Source organism: Athene cunicularia, assembly GCF_003259725.1.
Source record: "Athene cunicularia isolate RWA chromosome 8 unlocalized genomic scaffold, athCun1 chr8_part1, whole genome shotgun sequence".
NCBI classification, from domain to species: Eukaryota; Metazoa; Chordata; class Aves; order Strigiformes; family Strigidae; genus Athene; species Athene cunicularia.
The window spans coordinates 27,694,058-27,708,084 of NW_020799109.1; the positions used below are offsets into that span (position 1 = coordinate 27,694,058).

General features: G+C 53.4%; 1 protein-coding gene across 9 annotated transcripts in view; it reads left to right on the forward strand.

The window, feature by feature from the left end:
• The window catches only part of LOC113482649 (myomegalin-like), a 33,658-nt gene that overhangs the window by 4,526 nt on the left and 15,105 nt on the right, over window positions 1–14,027 (forward strand). For 4 of the 9 annotated variants that reach the window (XM_026853522.1, XM_026853521.1, XM_026853524.1 and 1 more), the window contains 14 exons: window positions 147–257; window positions 717–793; window positions 1,450–1,573; window positions 1,647–1,798; window positions 2,080–2,197; window positions 8,099–8,218; window positions 9,900–10,019; window positions 10,265–10,357; window positions 10,471–10,686; window positions 11,232–11,390; window positions 11,748–11,861; window positions 12,075–12,212; window positions 12,499–12,678; window positions 12,946–13,140. In XM_026853522.1, the coding sequence (XP_026709323.1) occupies window positions 147–257; window positions 717–793; window positions 1,450–1,573; window positions 1,647–1,798; window positions 2,080–2,197; window positions 8,099–8,218; window positions 9,900–10,019; window positions 10,265–10,357; window positions 10,471–10,686; window positions 11,232–11,390; window positions 11,748–11,861; window positions 12,075–12,212; window positions 12,499–12,678; window positions 12,946–13,140 (1,917 nt within the window). Of the gene's footprint in view, window positions 1–29; window positions 258–716; window positions 794–1,449; window positions 1,574–1,646; window positions 1,799–2,079; window positions 2,198–3,213; window positions 4,629–8,098; window positions 8,219–9,899; window positions 10,020–10,264; window positions 10,358–10,470; window positions 10,687–11,231; window positions 11,391–11,747; window positions 11,862–12,074; window positions 12,213–12,498; window positions 12,679–12,945; window positions 13,141–14,027 lie in introns of those variants that run through there. The other 5 variants (XM_026853517.1, XM_026853519.1, XM_026853518.1 and 2 more) reach the window with 3 other exon arrangements.

Consider the following 14,027-nt stretch of genomic DNA (forward strand, 5'->3'; position numbering starts at 1 on the left):
AAAGAGGCCGCAGCAGGGCCGGCGGCGGGAGCTGCTGGCGGGCAGGGACCCTGGTCCGTGTCCCCGGCGGCGCCATGTGAGGGGTGCCGGGATGCCCCCCCCATGGAGCGCTGGCCATGGCTAACGGGTACCGCACGCTCTCCCAGCACCTCAATGACCTCAAGAAGGAGAATTTCAGCCTCAAGCTGCGCATCTACTTTCTGGAGGAGCGCGTCCAGCAGAAGGGCGAGGGCAGCCGGGATGATGTTTACCGGCGGGTGAGCGCCCGTGGGGGACAGGGATGGGTGCCTGGCGGGTGTTTCCTTCCCAATGCCCTCTCTTTGTGGAGAGGGGCTGGGGCCGGGAGAGTCAGCTGGTGGGGATGTCAGGGTGGGTGTCAGACATGGCACTGGAGCTGTCGGAGCTGCTGTGCGGGAGTTTTCCCCTTGCTGCCTTAGACAGGAATGAGGAGAGGGTCAGGGAGGGCATCCCCAGCCTGGTGGGGTGCCTGGGGTGGGTGGTGGTGCCAGTTTGGGTGCAGACAGATGGAGTGGGTGCACCCCATCCCAGCACCATCAAGCTAAAATACCACCTGTGCCACCCAGTGCCAGGAGCACCCAAAACCCTTGTGGGATGGGGGACCCCCATGCCACCTCTGATGCATTTCTGTGGCCATTGGGGCTGAGGGGTCTGGGCAAGTGTGGGGGCATCCTACCCGCGTCCCTCCCACCCTGCAGAACATCGAGCTGAAGGTGGAGGTGGAGAGCCTGAAGCGGGAGCTGCAGGAGAAGCAACAAGCCCTGGACAACACATGGTGAGCAGGGCTGACCAAGCCCCTCGCCCTGGGGCAGACGTGCCACCCACACACCGTCTGTGGTGCTTGTGTGGGCATGGGGGACGGGGGTTGTCTGCCTGTACCCTGCCCGCAACAGGCAGCGGAGGGGTTTGTGATAGGGCTGAACACCCGCAGGGCTCCTCTTACAGTCCTGGCGTCAGCCAAAAATAAAGGGCAGCACCTGTTCGGGGGGGGGAGGGCAGCACCCTGCCCAGGGGCCTTGGCATGGGTGTCTCACAGTAGGGCACCGCTGGGCAGGGGGGCTGGGGGCATGGCAGCCGAGGAGCCCCTGGTTTCAGGAGTGTGCGGTGACTGCTTTGGGGGTTCAGAGCCCGAGCATGACCTGGCAGTGCCGGAGGAGCCATGTCCCCAGGGAAGCAGCACTGGGAGGTTACAGTATGCCCTGCCCCGGGGGTCCTGCAGAAACAGCACCCACAGCATGGGGGGAACTGGGTTGGGAACACCTGAGGTGGCACGGCTTGCCCAGACCAGGAGGATTGAGGTGGGGGCTTTTGCAAAGGAAGGCCATGTCATGCCATGCCGTACTGTGGCATGGTATGCCATGTCATGTCCCGTGCCAAGCCAGGCCATGCCATGCCATGCTGTGCCATGCCATGCCGTGCTGTGCCTGGCAGGGTGGACGTGGAGAACCAGACGACCCGCAGCCAGGCAGCGCTCCGGCAGCAGTATGAGGAACAGCAGCGGGAGTCGGAGCATGTCTATGAGCTCCTGGAAAACAAGATCCAGCTCCTGCAGGAGGTGAGCACAGGTGTGGTGGTGGCTGGGAGTGGCCAGGGGTTGGTGCCTGGGGGCTCACCCTGCTGTCACACAGGAGGCCAGGCTGGCACGGAGTGAGGCCGAGCAGGCCAAGGCACTGGCCAGAGCTGAGGCGGAGCGGTGCCGGGAGCTGACAGGGAAGCTGAAGGAAACTGCGAGGATGAAGGAGGAGAGGAGCGATGACCGCTGTGGCACCATGGCTCAGAGGTTGGTGCCCAGCACCCATCCCCTGTATGTCGGCAGCGTGTGCCCTGTGCCAGTCCTCAGGGACTACCAAGGGGCTGGTTCTATGCAGGGCCAGGGAGCTGCTGGCACCTGGGGGAGCTGGAGGGGTCATCCAAAGGGGAGAGAGCTGGACTGTGGGGAAGGGGGACCAGCCCTGAGGCTGCTTTGCTTTACCCCAGAGATCACCCCCTCAAAGCTGTCCGCAGTGCCATCCTGGGGCCATCCCAGTGCCTGAGTATTTCCTGCCCTTCCCTCCCTCTCAGGAGGATTGAAGAGCTGACCCAGGAGCTGGCTGACAGCAACCGGCTTGTGGAGACACTGTCAGCTGAGAAGCACGACCTGCAGCAGCGCCTGGAGGAGCCCCCAGCTGTGGGGGGGCAGGTGGGTGGGCAAGTGCAGAGGGACCTCATCCCAGCACCCTGGGGAGGAGCACACCTGTCCAGGGCTCGGCTGGCACTTGTCATCCTTATCCCCTTCTGGGGCTGTGGCCAAGGCTGTGCCACATCCAGCCCAGCAGCGTTGGGTGCTTGCACAGCTGTGCTGCAGTGCTGGAGGGGTGGGGTGACTGGAGGACTGGGGTGGGGGGTGGGGGGAGAGGCCACCAGCCTGCGCAGTCCTTCTGCAGCATCAGTGCTGCCTGCACCCGCCTGCTTTTTAAATCCCGGGTCTTAAAATACCCCTGGCAGCCCGGTGTGGTGTCAGGCAGGATTTTGGGGCTGCAAGGGAGCAGAGCAGCATGTTCCTGGCAGGGGCACAGCTCTGGCCATGCTGCATCTTGATGGCACAGGGCTGTCCCCAGCAGCCTTTGGCCATCTGTGCGTGAGCTGCCTGCATGGTGGCCCCACCGGGGGACCCTGGTGTGCACCCACTGGGTGGCACGGGGTGCCGTGCTGGTGGTCCGGTCTGGGGGGACATGCCTGCTGGGGCTGGGCACTGTGACTGGCATCGGGACTGGGACCTGGTGCAGGAGCTGGCACTGGCGTGTGGACCTGGTGCTGGTACTGGGATAGGCACTGGGGACAGGCACTAGTGGGGGGCGCTGGCACTGCAGCTGGGTTCCCGGTTCCCGGCAGAGCCGCCGCCGGCGGCCCCACGTGTGCCCGGGCAGGGCCGCAGGCAGTCACTGCGCATGCGTGACACCCGGCCGTGAGGACTACAAATCCCGGCGGGCGCTGTGGCTGCCGCGCATGCGGGGTGGGGTTTGTCGTCTGCCGCCATCTTGAAATCTGAGCCACAAGCCGGGCGCCGCCGTGGCAGGAGCATCCTCGGCGGCGGGGGAGGGAGTGCCTGGGCCTGTGGGGCAGGGGTGCAGCCCGGGGTGAGGGGCGGCCCCGGGGAAGAGGGGCAGCGAGGACAGAGGGGGCAGCCTCGGAAGAGGAGAGGGGGGCAGTGAAGGGGGGGCATTGCGGGGGGCAGCTAGGAGAGGGGGCGGCCCTGTTGCGGCTGGACTGAGATGTGAAGGTGTGTAGGGTGGGATGTTTCTGTAGCACCAGGAGTCCCGGTGTGTGACCCCCCCTAAAAAGGAGGCGTTGGCGGGGTGAGAATTGCAGGTAGGCTCGGGGCTGAAGGGAGCTGTACCCTGGGAGATGTGCTGAGTGAATGGGAGAGGTCTCAGGAAGGTCTCTTGAGAGCCCCCAGAGATAGGTTTGGGTGCTGGTCAGGAGGGATCATGAAGGAAACCTGCCGGATCTGTGCCCGGGAACTGTGCGGCAACCAGCGGCGATGGATCTTCCACACGGCAGCCAAGCTGAACCTCCAGGTGCTGCTCTCCCACGTCCTGGGCAGGGAGCTGTGCCGGGATGGCAAATCTGAGTTTGCTTGCAGCAAGTGTGCCTTCATGCTGGACCGCATCTACAGGTTCGACACCGTCATCGCACGCATCGAAGCCCTCTCCATCGAGCGCCTGCAGAAACTGCTGCTGGAGAAAGACCGCCTCAAGTTCTGCATTGCAAGCATGTACCGCAGGAACAACGAGGACTCTAGCACAGATGACAGAGGTGGAGAAGGGACTGTGGACCTTTCTAACCTGCCTGAAGTACGGTATGCTGCTCTCCTTCAGGAGGACTTTGCTTACTCTGGGTATGAATATTGGACAGATCAAGAAGAGCACGGCTTGGAGTCACATAGCTGCCATGCTTCAGAGGGAGCAAGTAACCGCCCGCGGCGCTGCCGTGGCTGTGCCGCGCTGCGGGTGGCCGATGCCGACTACGAAGCGATTTGCAAAGTGCCGCGAAAGGTGGCCAGAAGCATCTCCTGTGGGCTGTCCAGCCGGTGGTCAGCCAGCATGGGCAACGAGGAGTCATCCGTGTGTGATGTGGCAGAGTCCACCAGTGCCAGAGTGCCTGTGGATGGGGAGAGCATGGAGGAAGGCACGCCTGCGTCCTCTGTTGAGTCCCTGGACACAACTGTGGAGACAAGCCCTCCACAGCAGAAGGACGAAGATGCAGATAAGGGGGTGAAAGGGAAATGTGACGACTTCTTAGATGACCGCATGACCCCAAACTCTTCATTGAGTGGGAACAGGCTGGAGCTGGCCCTCAGTTTGATCAAGGCTTTGGACTACAAACCCCTTCAGAGCCCACCAGGCAGCAGGCTACCTATTCCTGTGAAGTCCAACTTGCCCCCTCTCAAGCTCAGCCGTGACTTGGCAGATGGCAGCTCTTCTGCTGGGTTAGCATGTGCTGGTCCTGCCTTTGTGAATGCAGACAGAAAATCCTTTTCCAGAGCTCCTTTGAGTATTTCCCCGGAGATTTCTGAACTTCAGGAGCTGTGGGATGACCTCTGTGAGGATTACATGCCGCTGCGGGTACAGGTAGAGGTCATTGTCTTGCTGTTCAATTGAGCAGCGATGCTATGGTCCAGTGCTGAGCCCACTAGGGATTCTTCTGTGCTGAGATAAGAGAGCCACGTGTCGCTGAACCCAGGGCTAAGAATAGGCAGCTCGGACCTTTTTAGGTGTACTGCCTCTCTCCTCTGTCATTCTCCTGTCGTCTATTTTCTCCTTGTGTTCTGGGAAATTAACCTTCCTCCCCTCTGCCAGCTCTCCCTGTCAGTGCAGCCTGCTAGATGGGTCTAAGCTCTTTGCATGCTTTGTCATTTTTCTGCTGAGAAAATGCCAGTTTCACTTCAGCTTTCTCTTTAAGAAGTCTGTGTGACTTTTATCAACAACTAAAATGAGTGTTTTAAGCTTCTGGGCATGTGTTTTCTTTGTGCCTGGGTAATGATTCAGTGTCAGGAACGCCTGTCTCCAGTGCCCTGCCTCTGCAGATCAGGCCTCCAACCTGCCTGACGTGCAGATCCGTGCAGGGATCTGTGGCGTGTGCCCTGAGGAAAAGGTGTTTTCCTTGCAGGTGGATTTGCACCAGAGGATGACTTCAGGGTTGGTATTCTATATAACTGGTTTATTTTCTGATCAGTTAGTGGCAGGTGTTGCTGTAAAAGCTCCTGCTTTCACAGGACTTCCTAGTGCTGTTACCTGCCTCGATGGTAGTCCTCGTGTAGCTCCAGATTGCCTTTGTTTTGCTGGCTTTAATGAAATCTTCATTAGTATGCAGTCAAAAAGCTGAACTTGTAACTCCTTTACCACTTTCCTTAATGAATAGAAGGCCTCAGTCAGCTTCAATTCAGAAATATCCACGTCAGCTTAATTGCATTCCCATTAGCAGCCTTAGTGCTGTCTAATGCTCTAGGTAGCCCAGGGGATTAGAAAAATGCTTGTTTATTACTATGGCAACTGTGACTGTGCTGAATTATGCTTCCTATTCAGCTAGTGCTGCTTGCTGTCGTGTCGGGCGTTTCCCAGAGCTGTGTGCTTTTCCCATAAAAGCCTGCTCAAGAAATGATGGTAGGGAAGAATGTAGAAAAACTAATTTTCATCTGGTGCACAAAGGCATCACACTGGCAGCCAGCAACTGAAGATGTGGAGCAGGATGTTGATGCTGCTCCCATAGTCTGTGTTGCTTGCTACTAATTGTCACAACTAGGGATGTATTTACAGCATAAAAAGAGGCTTTCTCTTAACAGAACGTGGTGCGGTCAACGTGGCATCGCCATCCTTGTCCGGGAACTGTGTCTGAGGAGTTTCTCCAGCTTCTGCCATCTGACTGTCCCTGCCAGGAATTCATCCTGTGGGATTTTTTACTGCTTGTTTCTTGCTGTGGCAGCAGCAGTTGTGGTGTTTGGTGCAGGTTCTGGCAGAAGGGGGAAAAGGGCTTAGTCCTTTGAATGGCTTTTAACAGCAAAAATGAGGTTGGATAGTTAATAGGCTAAATAGTTCTTGTATAAATGATTTTGCTTTCTCTTTGTACAAGCAACACTCTAAAAGTCAGGTACTGCTGTCCAGCAATTCAGATGCATAAAAGCCTTTCTGGTAACACAAAAGGAATATATAGGATATATAGGACCACAGTTCCCTTATTGCTTTTGGGAAACTTCTTTAAATTTACTGTGCAAGCTACAGTGACAGAGAGCAATCTGGTGTTGAGATGTGTGACCTTGTAGGTACTGTTGTCTTGGGCGTTTTCTTGAACAAACCGTTCTCCCCCTTCAGCACCACAGCCCCAGGAAAATGCCATCAAACCAAGCCTTTGTCAAGCCAGCTCTCACAGCTGCCTGTGGTGCCATGCTGGCAGCCAGGGCAGTGTTGTTCTACTGACAGCCAGTCTTTTACCCACTGTCCTGGGCAGATATGAGCTTGTCCGGCTTAGATAATGCCATGATTATTATTCTTATTTTTTAAAGAAGTGTTCTGTCTGGATTAGTGTGTGCTGACATTGCTGGAGCTGTACTGAGGAGGGATTGTCAGTAAAATGCTGATGTGGGAGAAGCCGCTGGGGAGCTGTGCTCCTGATACGGCTGTGGTGAAGCAGGAGGGAGGTAGCTTCGGCATTGGGACTTTGGACTCTGGAGCTGGCTCTGCCTTTCCCCTCCCTACTCTTTGCTCTTCACGGGCTTTCTGCTTATTGTAATTTGGAATATGTAAATTGTGAGGAAAGGTGTGGGTTGGTTTTTGGTTTTTTTTTTTTTCTGGTTTCGTCAACCTTATTGCAAAATAGCTGCTGTGGGACAGATTCCAGCAGCTCTCCCTGTCTGATCTGAAGCCTCCTGGCTGGGCAAATTTGAAATTATTTGCTCTGACTTCAAGTTTTCACTCAAATCTTAACAAAACATTAGGGTAAAGGGAAGCATTGCTTCTGTATGGAAGCGTCTGTATGTGAGTGGCAATGCAGAGGCCTGGGGGAAGCTCACCTGCATTGCCTGTCTTTCCCAGAGACAGTGTTTCTGTGGCTGCTGAAGATGAGGATTCAGTCTGACATGGTTTATCGGAGCTAGCTGTTGTTTCTCCCTGTGCTGTCCTCCTGTGTGTGCTCAGAAAAGCTCTGCCATGTTCTCGTAGCCTCTGCACTGCAAGCCTGCCCTTGCCAGGGCTTCCACTTAAAACAGGCACTGGTACAATTGATCTTGTATCACTGATGAAATTCAGGAATACTTAATGAGTCCTGTGAGGCCTGGGGTGGGTGGCTGGGTTTGAATGCTGCTCTAAGGAGTTAACAACTCACTAGGCAGGAGGTAGTAAAACAGTAAGGGATGACAAGGGATTAGGGTGTGCTCAGCCAGCAGGGTCTGGCAGGCCATGTGTCAATAGGCTGTTTTCTCAATAAATGGGTATGTGTCATGAAAAAAGATCACAGCTGTGGCACTGAATTTGCTGTGGTTTGTGGAGCCGCAGGGAATCCCACATGGTGCGGGTGCTGGAGCATGGGGAGCTGTGAAGACAGCCCAGAGAATCACAACTGAAGGGGTTCAGAGCAGGAGGTGACTGGTGGGAAGGATTGAACGTTGTGGGCTTGATTAGCACAGAGGAGCTTGGCAGAACATGGGAAGAAGGTGCTGGTTTTGATGGTTTTTTTGAAGCTGCCAGTGGGGCATATGGGAAGGGGGGCAGGTTTCAGGGATGTGGCTTGGGTGTATGGAGCAGATCCATCATCAGCCTGCAGACAGTGGTTAGAGCCAGACAGGCTGCTGGGTTCGTGGTACAGGAGTGAGGAGAGACTGGGAGCCCAGCCAGAGCCTTGGGGCAGCAGGGCACTTCTGGCAGATCAGGCAGAGAGCTGCCAGCCTGCCACTCAGGTGACGGGACACACAGGCAGCCTGACGTTTCAGAGACAGCTAGAAGAGCGCAGTGGGGCATGTTTAAGACCGTGCTGCAGGGTCTGTGAGGGCTGATGGCTGAATGGAAGAAGCCAGTGCAAGACTTGAGCCATTTCTCTGCTCTTTTTTCAGAATTTGCAGGATGAACATCAGCAGCTGGCTCCAAGTGACCCTGCAGCGGGGGAACATGTGCCCGATCTCCGTGTTGCAGAGCTGCAGGGTAAAATCCAGCAGTTTGAAGCTGCCAACAAGGTATTTTTTCATGAACAGCAAATTCAGTGCTTGGTGAGTTTGATGTTAGTACTGCAGGATCCTCCTAGCCTGGCTAGAGACAGGCATCTGCACCTTCTTTCCAGTAAGGGTGTGTGCTGATGCATGATTTCTCAGTGCTGCTGTCTGCCAGATTGAGTTAAAAGCATTTGCTTTTTTCTGCAGCTGGCCATGTAAATTTTCCGTATTTATTTTTGGAAGAACTTCCCACTTGCCTGGTGAGCCTTCCAGGAGCTGATGAAGGAGAGGTGCATGAGGTTACTTCCCCATCTCTTAGATTTGCACTGGCTGAGCCTGATGCAGGATAGAAGGGCACCTCCATTTTGAGACAACTGCCTTCTTTTTTCAAGCAGTAAGGGAGATCAGTGCAGAGGGGGTCCTGTTTTCATTTTGATTTAAAAGCTTTCTTGGGAAAGGAACATATATTTGAGTTGTCTTGAGAAGATCATATTTAACATGTGTTGCAATAGATGGGTGGATGTTCTTAGTTTTGCTCTTGAACTCTGAGTAAATTATACCCACTTGGAAAATGGGTAAAATAGAGAAAAAAAATGTTGGGATGGGATCTTTATTTAAATCTGGGGACAGGTGTAAGCTGTTGGAGTTGCCAGGACCACAAAGGTTGACAGGGAAATAGAGGCCCAAGGCCCAGTAAATGCAGTTGGAAGTGTTTAAACAGGTTAGAGGGAGTGTCTCCTGGAGAAGAGATAACATGACAGATATGTGATGAGCAATGAAGAAATCATGTGGCAGCACCAGCTCCTTAAGAAATTGAGGCTTGAGTAAGTTCCAGGAAAGATGCATATCATCCAAGACTAAGAATGCCAACAGGCTGCATGTTTAGAAATGCTAACAGGCAGTTGCTTAAATGCAGAACATGAACATTATGAAATGAAAAGCAGGGAACTGTCCTAAAACTGTTTGAGGTGGTAGTCTCTTTAGGGTGAAAATGTCAAAGGCAAAAGTTTCTTAGGCTGTAAATCAGCCCCAGAGACTAGTGAGATGCTTCCCTTTGCTTTGCAGCTGTGCTGTTGGCATGCTGGCATTGGCTAGACTCTCCTGTGCTGAAGCCAGAACTTGAGGCTACATAAGCCACTGCTCTGATCAAATGTAGAATTACCTAGACCAGCAGTTGCTGCAGGAGTGCCTGGGTGGTCGATAGAGACCGTAAGAGATGGGGCTGGAAGACTGTGAAGGGGCAGCTGCAGTGCTCTGGAGGACCTCAGAAACAAAGGGGACAGTTTTTTAGAATGTGTAGCTTCTTGGTGTTGATTTTTTTTTTTCCAGATCTCTTGTGAGGTTTTTGGGCTGAAGCAGCCTCTTTCCTCTTAAGGGAACAGAAACAAATGATAGAAACTGGGAAGGCTGCTGGGCAGTCCAAGCAAGACTCTCCTATAGTATGTGAGAGGCAGTATATGGGAACCCAAGCCTGTAACCTCCACCCTGCACATGGGGGCTGCATTGGAGGGATTGAAGGCTTTGTGTGTTTATTCAATAGTCTCTACCCAGCTCAAACAGTGTTTACAGACTCTAGAGGGAGCCACGTTGATCTTGATCTGGTGAACACCTGGTCTGTATGGATTTGAGTAAGGAGTGGGAGTCCTAAGGGTGTTTATGTAGAGCATTAGGCAGGATTAAAAAACCAACATATTTCTGTCTTCAGTTGTTACAGGAAAAGCTGAATGAATTGAATTTTGAATTAAAATCTGTCCAAGAAACATCACAGAGGCAAGATTGTACAATCCAGAGTCTGAACGAGGTCCTGAAGAGCAAAGAGAGTAAGGTAATGGTTTTGGGTAGACAGGGTGGTGCTCACCAAAAAAGGAAAGTATGCTAGTCCTGTGGGCAGTGGCTGAAAAGGAATGTTTAAGCCATCTCTAGGCATTCTGGATCTTATTAAATTGCTTCTTGCAAAGTTCTTTCTTACATGCAGTGTTGACATGCATCGTAATCCACACTGGAGGCCTGGTATGGGAGGGTTTGTGCTTGGTTTGGCAATGACTGGGCTTCTTGTCCTTTCACTCATAGACAGAAGAGCTGTACCATATCATTGAAGGGCAGAATGAGACAATGGCCAAGCTGCGGGACATGTTACACAGAAGCCACCTGGGACAGTTGCAGGTATGTCACTGGAAAGCCTCAGATATATCAGGTTTCGTTCTGCAGGGATCCTGAATTTTAAATCCCTCTCATGAAGTGATTCTTTGAGTTTCTCTGCTTCCCACTCTTGTTAGATGTCAGAGAGCCCACTCTCGTCCCAGGAGCAGCAAATGTCACTGCTAGATCTTCAGAATACACTTTTCTGCACCAAGCTGGAGGTGCGGAAACTGAAAAGAGCTCAGCGGCAGAAAGAGAATCAACTGACTGAAGCCAGGAGAGCAACTCAGCTCCTAGAGACCATGGTGCATGAGGAGGAGCAGCAGAAAGAGGCAGCCTTGAAACACAACCAGGTATGACAAGTACTTAGTCTGTAAGTCTCTGTTTTACACAACTTAAGAAACATTGATGTAGTCAGTACTCTGCTCTCATTCATCATTTCTGCCTACACCAGTCCAGGCACATTTGGCTAACCCCTTGTGACATGTGACAGGGAGAATTCTCCAGCCTCCTTAGCCTCATATCTGAGGATTTAGAATCATCAAAGACACGTGATAGTGTGTGTGTTGTCACTTGTATGTCTTTGGTGCAAATGTCCCATCTCTTTTTGTGATGTTACAAAGTTAATGTCCACTGCTGCACAGGTTAGCTGTGATTGACTGTAAAACTTTGCCTGTGGCCAGAGCAAGGGATTTAGATGGATGGATACCCTGGGAGATGAAATAAGTTCAGACTTCATCACCAATGGGAAGTGTGTTTTGAGATGTGAAAGCTGTAGTATTGCAGAGAATTTCTGGCTGTTTGCACAGCCCTTGTTGCTCTTGGCTTCTTCAGATTGACCTGCTGTTTACAGGTCTGTTGAGGACTAACTGCTAAGGTATGCGCTTTTCTCTTGCAGGAGCTGCGTGCTGTGGTACAGCAGCTGCAGGCAGAGCTGCAGGACAAGGCTCAGCAGCTCCAGACAGTAGAGTGGGAGAAATGCCATGAGCTGCAGGCCCAGGAGCAGAAAGTTCAGCGTTTGAGTCAGCATCTGGCTCACAAGGAACAGCTTCTACAGGTGTGATGTAGAAAGATTCAAGACGATCATAACTAGCCAGGGCCCCTGCTCCTCCTTTAGGTATTTGCAAAAGTCAGTCTGTAGTTTTCATTCATGCCCTTTGAAGAAGGGAAGGAAAGGGTTGCTTCTGGGCTCCCAACATGAGGAAGAAGGCACAGGTGTCGTGAGTACCTCACATCGCAGCAATGCCTGGTGAGCCCTGGCAGACACTAGTCAACCAGTCCCAGGTACTGGGACTCTGCCACCATTTTATGGGGGAGGTAGAGCAAGTGTAGGGTGGAGATAGTTAGCCCTGATTCTCCTGTGCTGCTCTCTGTGGTGTTTCTGGATTGATAGGCGTGTGTGTGTGACCTCTAGGAATCAAGGGAGCTTCTGCAATGCCAGCAAAGCTCAGACAGGAGTCCTGCAGCCATGAATGCCATGTTGGAGAAACTGCAGCAGCGAGTCAGTGACAGGGATGATGCTCTGGAGGTGAGTGCAGTCTGTTGGGAATGTCTCAGTTTTCTGTGAGGCTCAGCCTTTGGGCTGTCATCAGCGGTGCAGCCCCAGGCTTCTGCATGCTCTCTGTGGCTCAGCCTTCCAGAGGAGTCCTCTGAAAGGGAGATCTGAGGTGCCCTATGCAGTGAGTGGTGGGCTGTGAAGCCCTACTACCCCATTCTGAGTCATCACCCCCTGTCACTGTAGCGAGCAGTGGATGAGAAGTTCTGTGCCCTGGAGAAGAAAGAGCAAGAGCTGCAACAGCTCCATCTCTCAATAAGGGAGCGAGGAAGTGACCTGGAGAGACTGCGCAATGTCCTGTCCAGCAATGAGGCCACCATTCATGTGAGTATACCTGGCTGTGGTGTGGTGCTAGACAAACCTTCCTGTGAACTCTCTGGTTGTTTCTGGGGAGAGCAGCTGCAGGGTGTTGGCCTTCCTCTGGCCCTGGGTGCAGGGCAGGTTCCTGGGTCATTCATGTTGCTGGGCTGGGTGTAGAGTTGAGTGTGGTGTCTGGAGAGGACAGGTGAACATATGTGACTCCAACAGCATGAGACTGCTATTTCCAGTTCTGCTTAATTCAGGATAAAGTCTCTGTCCCTGGTTGAGCTGCTTCTGTTGTGGTCCTCAGAGCCTGGAAAGCCTCCTGAAGGCCAAAACCCTGGAACTAGAGCAGGTCTCAGCAAGCTGCCAGAACCTCCGGTGGCTCAAGGAGGAGATTGAAGCCAAATCCTGCATCAGGCAGAAGGAGCAGGACGGGATCATCCAGCAGCTGCAGACCTGCCTGCATGACAGGAACAAGGAAGTGGAGGTAAGGCCTCAGCTTGGCTCCTGAGCCTTCAGCCAGTTTGTCTGCAGAGTGGGCCCAAACCAGAGCCTACTGGCTGCCTGCCTCTGAGGAAGGCACTTGAAGCTCTGCCCAGTGCTTTGGACGCTGGCTGCTCTTGGCACCTGTCAATAGCTGCACTTGCTGAGACACTGGTCTTGGCTACACCCAGGCTGAAGAGCTGTCCTTGAACAGCATGCACTTTGATGGTAGCAATGTCTCTCCATCTCTCCCTTCCTCCCCCTTGTTCAGGAGCTTACAGCAACTCTGCTATGCAAGTTGGGCCCAGGACAGAGTGAGATAGCAGAAGAGCTGTGCTTGCGTCTCCAGCACAAGGAAAAGATGCTTCAGGATCTCCTCAGTGACAGGAGCCGTCAGACCACGGAGCACGATGCTGAAATCCGGGAGCTGCTGCAGGCCGTGAGCACCAAGGAGCAGCAGAGCAGAGTGAGTTGTGGCAGTGCTGCAGTGCGGGGAGCTGGGGTGGATGGCTCTGCCTTGCTTTAAGCAAGCAGAAGCTGCTCTCTGGCCGCTGTTGGTGTAGCCTGGTGGAGCTGCTCAGTGTTGAAGAACCACATGAGATGCCATGAGCTGTTTCTAGGTTGGTCTCAACCTGTCATGTTGGAGCAGTTGTGAAGCAGCAGCTCTTGTAGCGGTGTTCAGGTGTCAGGTCCCTGTCATTAAGTGGATTGGGCAGGGTTGTGTGTGTGGTGGGGAAGGAGGTGCAGATCCTCCTAGGTATCTGTGCTCCTGGGCTTGGGGCAGCAGAGAGGGGCCATGGGAGGGTTGCTGCTTCATGTGGGTGTTACCAGAGCAGAAAGGAAGACTCTGAGCTGTTTCTTGTGTAGTGCAGAAGTCTGAGCAAGCTCTGCTCATTGCCTCTTAATTTGCACGTTGGTCAAACTGGTGCATGCTCCTGGGCTTGTAAACGCCACTTAAAGAGCCACAGTTCCTACTCTGCCTACTCTTGCACGCTGGATGTGGTTCATTGTTACCCAAAATACTTTGCATCAAGTTTCCATTCATTAAAAGGGAGCTAAGAGGCCAAGGCGCTGCCTTCTGATCATTGTCTGTCCTCTGTCCATTCTCTCCTCCTGAGTGAGGTGAGAGAAACTGAGGAGCTTGTTCTCAGTAGGGAGACTGAGCCTTGCTGTGGCTGTCTGACAAGTAGAGATGAGACGGTTGCACTGGAGTCGCTGGGAGTGGCTGGGAGCAGTAGCTCTCAGGCTGGTTTGCAGAGCGCTTCTAGTCTCAAGTGACAGATAAATATTGAGATGGTTTCCCTTAATCTCTAAGGAAGGTGAGGGACAGGGATCTTACCCCTGGTCACAGTC